Source organism: Arachis ipaensis, chromosome B3, assembly GCF_059453495.1.
Source record: "Arachis ipaensis isolate K30076 ecotype BB chromosome B3, ASM5945349v1, whole genome shotgun sequence".
Taxonomy (NCBI): Eukaryota; Viridiplantae; Streptophyta; class Magnoliopsida; order Fabales; family Fabaceae; genus Arachis; species Arachis ipaensis.
The window spans coordinates 5,792,256-5,800,736 of record NC_142438.1 but is presented as its reverse complement, the minus strand read 5'-3'; the positions used below and the strand labels follow the sequence as shown (position 1 = coordinate 5,800,736).

Genomic DNA, 8,481 nt, shown 5'->3' with positions numbered 1-8,481 from the left:
TACTTTTTATTTCATCTATTAATATTTTAGTATCACTTTAATAAATTGTGAATTAAAAATTAACTTCATAAATAGGTAATCTAACTTTTCTAAAAAATCTTATATATTAGATTGGTTAGTTTCAGTTGGAGTTTTTTTTTTTTTCTATCTTGGACTTGGTTGCAGTTGGAGTTTTAACCTCTTTTTTTTTTGTCTTGAACTGTTTTATCTATCATTATGTCTATTGATTATTGGGCCCTAGCCCATATACCTCATTTTGGGTTTCGATTTGGGTCTCTGCCTACATGGATCATCTCCGAGTTTTGAACACTTTTGTATCCGTGACAAAAAAATACACTTTTGTATACTATGTGAAATTATTCAAATTTTAGTGGGACTACTGCTCAGCCCTGCTCTAACACCCCAAAAAAAAGAAAAAACAAAAACTGTTAAATTTTCAATTAAACATCAAATCAACAGCTTAAAACGCAAGACGATTTATAGATACCTCTCTCTATCTATTCCGGTAGTATCTCTAATACAATAAGATTTAATTTGGTAAAATTTTTATTTTTTAAAATAATTTATAAAAGTTAATTTTTAAAAGATGAATTTAATTTTGATATACTGTTAGTATAAAATCATTTTATACGTGCGTTTAATAATCATATAATATAATATTAGCAAAAATAATTATCTTTTATATTGATAACGTAAATGATCATCTAAGAGAACAGTTGTGATTGTACGATGGTGTAAAATTTTTTACACTATAAGCGTATTAAAATTAAACTCTTAAAAGATAATTTTTCAAAAGTTATAGTATATATGTTTAGTAAATTAAATTAAAAATAACTTTTAATAAGCACAAGTAATAATAACAAGTGTATTTGATAAAATAACTTTTAAAATTTAAAAATAATATAATAGACATTCATGTTATAATTAAATGAGTTTAATTTAATGCACTAACTGTACAATTATAATTATTTTTTTGGATGACCATTCACGTAGTCAATGAAAAGGCAGTTATTTTTATTAATATAACGTTATATGATTAGATACACATGTAAAATACTTTTATATTGACAGTGTATCAAAATTAAATTTTAATTTAAAATTTAATATTAATTAATGTATAAAATTATATTAGAATTTTTAATTTTAATAAGCACAAATTATTTTTAAAAGGCTCTACCTTAGGTATTTTAAAAAGGGAGCCACTCAAATAAAGACACCTAAAACGTCTTTTTTTAAAGATGTTTTTCAGTAATTAAAATTTAATATATATAATCGATTAAATCATGTTATTTTTGTCAAAATTAGGTTAGACAACTTGATTTAACCGAAAAAATAGAGAATCAAATCTTGAACTGGTCTAAATTAATATTATTTTTTTATAAAAAATTACTACAATATCCTTATTATAGAGAATGATTAAAATACTCTTATTATAATATATATATATATATATATATATATATATATATATATATATATATATATATATATTAATTTTAAATCTTAACCCTACGATAGAAAAATAAAGGACTAAAATTTAGGATTCTTAAAATTAATATATATAATAGAAGTATTTTAGTTATTTTCTATAATAGGGTATTGTAGACATTTTTTATAAAAAATAATATTAATTTAGACTAGTTCAATATTTGATTCACCATTTTTCGGTCAGATCAATTTGTCTAGCCTAATTTTGACAAAAATAACACGATTTAATCAATTATATGTGTTAAATTTTAATTATTAAAAAATATTTTTATAAAAATATATTTTCAACATCTTTATTTAAGTGACTCTCTTTTAAAAAATGTTCATATCTTTTACTTATTTTTCTTTTATTTATCAAATACAAAATCAGAAGTTTATATTTTTGAAAAATAAAAATATCTTTTTAAAAAATTTTACTAAATCAAATCTAAGTACCTAGGGAAAAAAGTTATTACCAAATTAATTAGTTATTTAAAGTTTAAATTTTGTTATAATTAAGAGATTCTTCTTATATTATTTTTATTATAACTTGTAGAATCATTAGAATACGATTATACAAACCTGTGTATAAACTCTCATACATGCATATACAACCCTTGTTCCTCATCAATATTATCTGTATGAATCCGAAATCTCTCTTTTTATTTGGTACTCACAGAAAGAACAAAAAGGGAAGCAATCATTGATTGTAATGAAGAATATTTGTAGATATCACATGAATCATATAATCACATGCATGCACGCATTACTTTTAGGATGGAACAACATTTACCTTTTAAATATAAAATTTATCCTTCGTCGTTGATGTGCCTGAGCCATTAAGGAGACAAATTAAAAATTTCCCACTTTATTAAAGATATCAATAAAGCGTTTTCCTTTTTCTTAATTTATATTTTTTATTTGTTATGGCGCGCCACACTTAGAATGACACTTAACACTAATCAGTATTAACCAGCCCTACATGCTCCACTGCTAGCCTTAAAGATGGATTAGCTGATAAACTAAATACAACATTAACTTTATTCTCTAGCTAGGAATCCTTTTTAATTTCGTAATTAATTGATGGCCCATCTTATAATTTTAGGTTCGGGGAAAAGCTTATCCTAATGATAATCATCAAGGTTAAATTATATAACTTACAAAATACATACCAGAGATGAATCAATAATATATTGGTTAAATTACACAATTGGTCCTACATTTTCAGTAAAATTGTAAATTGATCCCTACACTTTAAAAGTTTATAATTGGGTCCCTAAAGAGAATTAAAATTTGTAATTTAGTCCCTATCGTTCAAAAAGTTTTTGATTTAACAGAATATTCTCTATTTTAACAGAATATTTTAAGAATATTCTGTTAAATCAATACTTTTTGACTGGCGGAGACTAAATTACAAATTTTAATTCTTTTTAGGGACTCAATTATAAACTTTTAAAGTGTAAGGACTAATTGTGTAATTTAACCTACTATATATAAAGGTTAAATGTTACAAGTACAACTCAAGAACAAAAATCATGCATGTGGTGAGTGGAGAGGAATCAAACGAGAAAATATAAAATGAGATGACATTATATCCAATTTAAAATCTCAGAACAATAAATTAATGGGTCTCTCATTTTATAAACTCCTCACTCTTCTTTGTTTTCTTTGATGTGCGACTAATTTCATACATTCTTCACACTTGCAACATTAAGATAAAGAATATAACAATGCAAAAACAAACAATAGAGATATCTTTCTCTATTTTTACTATCTTTTAATTTCAAAGAAATGACTAATATAATAATATTGAAACAAAATTAAACATTTTAAAAGATCAAGTATGAAATTAAATTACCGTATGAGATATCTTTAGGGTTGAGTGCATGCGGACGATGACTGTAGCTGGATACATGTGTGTTGCATGTGGAGTGATATTGATATATGTATGGAAAAGAAAAGTTATGTTATGTTGTATCACATCTTTGTTTTGTTAAGTTGACAGGGTTTGCGGTTGTGACTGATTGACGTTACACTGTTCTGAATGGATTACCAACAAGCAATGCAATCCATCATCCCCTTCTCTTTGATTTCTTAAATTGCCATGATTATTATTTTTACCATGTTTTCAACAACTGGATCATATCATCCAAACAAGGGGGACAAGAAGGAACGTGGAGTCCCGAATTTGTTGGATGAGATTATTTCTATATATGCAATTCAAACTCTGCTATGTATTTATCACCCACTTTTAAAATTGAAATGACATTTCAAGCTGCTACATCTCTTTCTCTCTCTCTCAAATTTACTTCACCTGGCCTACACCAACATTCAATCTTCAACAATTATATTATTCTATTTATTTTTCTCCCTTCTACATACCGCCTTTTAATTTGAATATGGAAGCAAAGAAAATGTTGGACTCGCGTATGGGGAGGAGGGGTGCTTCACCTCATTGTGGGATCAGAAAAAGCAGAACTCGGACCCTACGAGTTGTATCCCTCAAAACGTAAAAAAAATTACCCAGAACAAGAAAAACGGAAGATTCGAATTCCACATTTCAGATTTCAAATTCCATCAGCTGCAAATTGGACCATGCGATTTGTGAAGCAAAATTTCATGATCAAAGAACTCGCATAGTTCGAGTTGTTCTCCCTTTGACTCAGAAAAAATTGTCCCACATTTTTGTCTTGTACGCCATAACTCCATATCTGGACAGATCACACCCAAGTCTTCCATATCCATAAATTTGAGCCTCTATATACACTTAGTTCATTTTCTTGAGATAGAATGTAAATGTAAATATAAATATACAAAAGAATGTATTTACAATTATGGGAAAAATATATAAAGACTTTAATTTTTATATATTATTTGTCTGAATAAAAATAATTAATCGTATATTATTATTACATTAATAAAAAATTAATTTTTAAGTCTATTATTTAAAATATCAATTAAATACATACATCTAATTGAATGATAATTTTATGAAATGATGAAATTTTTTATATTGTATGTATTGAAATTAAATTTATATATAAAATAATCTATCTCAAAACTTTTTTCTTTTTCTTTTCTTTTTATAGTTTTTGTCCTCTCAAAAAACGATGAAGACATAAGCAAACACATTCAATATTGGTGTCTTTCTTCTATATCAAACGCCAGCTATAAATAATAGAGAAAAACAAATCACCTTAGGGTAAAAAAATTAGTACAAAATTATTTCTAAATGTTAAAATTAAAGCGTAGTACAGTGTTGGGGATCAGAGATTGGTGCCTTATGTTTTGAATGTGGTGATTGTATTAACGTTTTCAAGTGAAATCAATAATTAAAAATCAATAGATAATTTGACTGATTCTGAATTATTAATTATTAATTTTACGTAAAAAAAAAAAAAGTGGGTTTTCATCTTGTATTAATTTCCATGTATGTTTTTCCCCTTTAAGAATAGTAATAGCAGTACATGAAAATTAAAGATGTTCTCTTCAGATCCTAATCATTTTTCACAGAAATCATTATAACATAGTATTATTTGACGGTCCTTCATGCTGATGGTCCATCAAAAGTAGTTGAAAATATATAGCAGCATCATAAGACTCATAAAGCTGATCATGGCTGGTTCTATTATGATATACTAGTACGTGATTATTAGTTTTGTTTTTTTCTTTCTTAAATAATAGTGACTTTATTAAGAATTAATTCTTTTTAACTAACAATAAGATAATAAAATTAAATAGTTAGAATTTTAATTATTATTAAAAAATAAATATTAAAATATAAAAAATACATTAAAAATGAATTAAACTATATATATATTTATATTCTAATGTATATTATATTCTGATTACTATTAGCATGTTGTATCTATAGCATTGTTATTCACCATAAAGACTATACATAATTGTTGTAAATGACTCTTGTCGCATAATTATATATAAATCAGACAATCAGTTACCATTTTATTTTGAATAAATTAACTTTTATTATGATAAAAAAAAAAAGTTATGCGATGAAAATCATGTTAAATAGCAAGTAGAGGGATTTGACCCATATATACCGGATAAAACAAAATGTGAAAATTTATAAGAGGAGAAATTCATAATTCTCTAAGATATTAAGTTGAATATGACATACTTTTATTTTGTATTATTTCATTTGATTATTTTTTTAAAAATATTTAAAAATTCTAATAAATCGGCTAATTATACTAATTTATAAAAATTAATATTAAAATTTGAAGATATATTTTTAGTGAAAATGTCTATAATATTACTCACTTCGAGTTAAAATAAGTATTATTTTTACTTTTGAATTTATTGAAAAATTAATGTATGGAAATTGTCTAAATCATTGATTTTTTAATGAACTAAAAAAAAGTGAAAGCCACACTTATTTTGAAAGAGTGAGTATTATTTATTTAATTGATGATGGTGAATTGGTGATCCCTAAAAATCTTTCCCTGCCTTTTTTAGAAAAATGTTAATTCCTTAGGCATGATATGACCACTGAAATTAAAATCCTGATCACACATTGAATCTAGAAAGTTAAAAAAATTACTTGGTCTACATACATATGCAATAACAGGAAACATACATAATTAAGGTAGCTAATAATAATAACAGAGTGCTAATTAAGCTAGAAATTAAAATATATATGAGAAAGCATAGCATGCATGTAAATTATACTAGGAGTGGAATGAATCATTTTCTTCAACTTCAGAGGTAGCTCCATTATCATCTTGATCAACACAAAGATGGTCATTAATTGCATAAGATTTGTGTCCATTTCCAAATGCCTTGATATGATCCTTAAGGGATCTCTTGTGCTTAAAATCAGAGCCACAAGAGCAATACCATCGCTTCCCACAATTCTTCTCATGAGTCCTCCAATCACCTCTCACAGCAAATGCCTTGGAACACTTCCTACAAGTGAAGGGTTTAAGTCCATGCTTTCTCTTGTAATGAGTTTGAAGGGTTCTGAAATCTTTGAGTGGTTTTGCTCTAGGGTGATCTATGTTGTTCTTGCATCCTGGTGCACAGCAATAACATGGCAGTTTCAACATTGCTGTTGGTTGTGTTCCCCTTAGAGATTCTGGACCCTTTCTATATTGAGATCCATGCCCCCACATATGCATCTACACATACACATTGTTTTCCTTTCATGCATTAGCTACCAATATATATACATAGGGTAATGTTAGGGAGACAAAAAATACAGCCAGAACTTGCCTTATTTAGCATTCATTAATTGTCGCAACAATTAATAAATGCTAAATAAGGCAAGTTATGACTGTTTTTAGCTAATTTTCTTTGGTTACCAAACATTTCCGATATGCATAACCAAAATTTCAATTGTATAGATGTAATTAATAAATGAGTTTAATTTTGATGTATTAATAATACAATGTAACAAATTTTATATCATCATTTAATTAGATTAATATATTTAAATAATTTTTTATTAAATAATAAATTTAAAAATTAATATATAATTACACTTTTGATATGAAAAATTAAAATGAAGAATTTATTAAAAAAATCTAATTACCTGATGTGCCAATTGAAAAAATATTGAATTGTATGCCAATTAAATTTTGTATGGATCGGTACATTGTTATTTTATTTTAACTTATTACCACAAGCCCTAGTATGATATATATAGCACTATGCAAATAAGTTACCAATGAATGGGTGCAATGGTAAATGGTAATAATGAGTTGGATGTAATAATTAGGTGAAAAGGGAAGCATGGAAGGAACCACACGCATAGAGGACTGAATTTTTGGTACTATTTATATCATCCAATGAACCTCCTTGTGAAAATTGCATTAGGTCTTTGTTGTATGATGTAGGTTAATTAACTTTAACTGTTAAGATTTTGAATAATTATTTTATTAATTACAATAACATTATTTATAGCAGGACGCGCCTCCTTCATCAACACAGGGCCATGTTTAGGATTAAAGAAGCTAATTAGGTACAACATGGGTCATTTGCTACTAAAGAAAGAGAATATTACAGCTACTTGTATTCATTTTTGTGAAACTTAATTAATTAATTCATGTTGCTGGGTTTAATTAATATATACATATATATATTCCTTGTTGATGAATTTTGTAACCTCAACACAGCAAAAGGAGTGTGGTAGAACAGTAGTTTAATTATAGGCCCAGATAAAAGTGAAAAAAGGCAGTCTAAAAATTAGGTAAAGTAGAAACCCTAATTATAAGTAGAGTTCCTTAGAGAAATTAATTAAAGTGAAGTTTTAAGGAAAAGAATTGAAGTAATTAGTGAGTACCTGCATGTTATTGTATCTGTTGAAGGTTTTGAAGCAAAGGGGGCATGCGAACTGTGTAGGACCGATGAGGATCTGAGTAGGTGTTGGGATCCAATACTGTCCTCTGTTAATTCCATTTGACATAACATATTCAGAAGCAACAGTGATCTTTTCTTCTTCTTCTTCTTCTTCTTCTTGTACTACTAGCGTGCTTTGAAGCCCTAAGTGTAGAGGCACCTTATTATTGTTATTGTTGTCAACTTCCATGGCACAAAATGAAGATTGAAGATCTAGTTGTTGTTGTTGATGTGTTGTTGTAGGGCTTAGGTGAAGGAAGGGAAGGGGTTGTGTGATTGGTGGAGGATGAAAGTAATTGAAGGAATTGGTAGAAGGAGAAGAAGATGGAGAAGGAGAAGGAGAATAATTGAGATCCAAGAGAAGGAGGTTGTTAGTGTTATAGTCATTATTGGAGTTGCTGTAGGTTGAATCTGCCATGACCATTGAGATAGAGAGAGTAGAAATAAAAGAAGGATATATATGACTATCACTGTCATCCATGATCAGGTACAAATAGTTGTAGCAACCTTATTATAGCACTACTCTACACACATAGAGTCCGCTATACGTGAAATTGATAGTTGAGAGCCGTTAGATAATTTGATTGATTTGACTAAATTTTTATTTAATGGCTCTCAACTATCAATTTCACGTGAAGTCGACTGCACATAAATTTT

At 27.2% G+C, this 8,481-nt stretch overlaps 1 protein-coding gene across 1 annotated transcript; it reads right to left on the bottom strand.

Moving 5' to 3' along the window:
• Positions 1–5,970: 5,970 nt before the first annotated feature.
• LOC107632313 (zinc finger protein WIP2-like) lies at positions 5,971–8,274 on the bottom strand. The gene is made up of 2 exons (XM_016336008.3): positions 7,769–8,274; positions 5,971–6,605 (listed from the first exon to the last, which is right to left on the bottom strand). Exons 1-2 carry the CDS (start codon positions 8,246–8,248, stop codon positions 6,156–6,158), a joined length of 930 nt encoding a protein of 309 aa, XP_016191494.1. The 5' UTR covers positions 8,249–8,274; the 3' UTR covers positions 5,971–6,155.
• Positions 8,275–8,481: the final 207 nt, after the last annotated feature.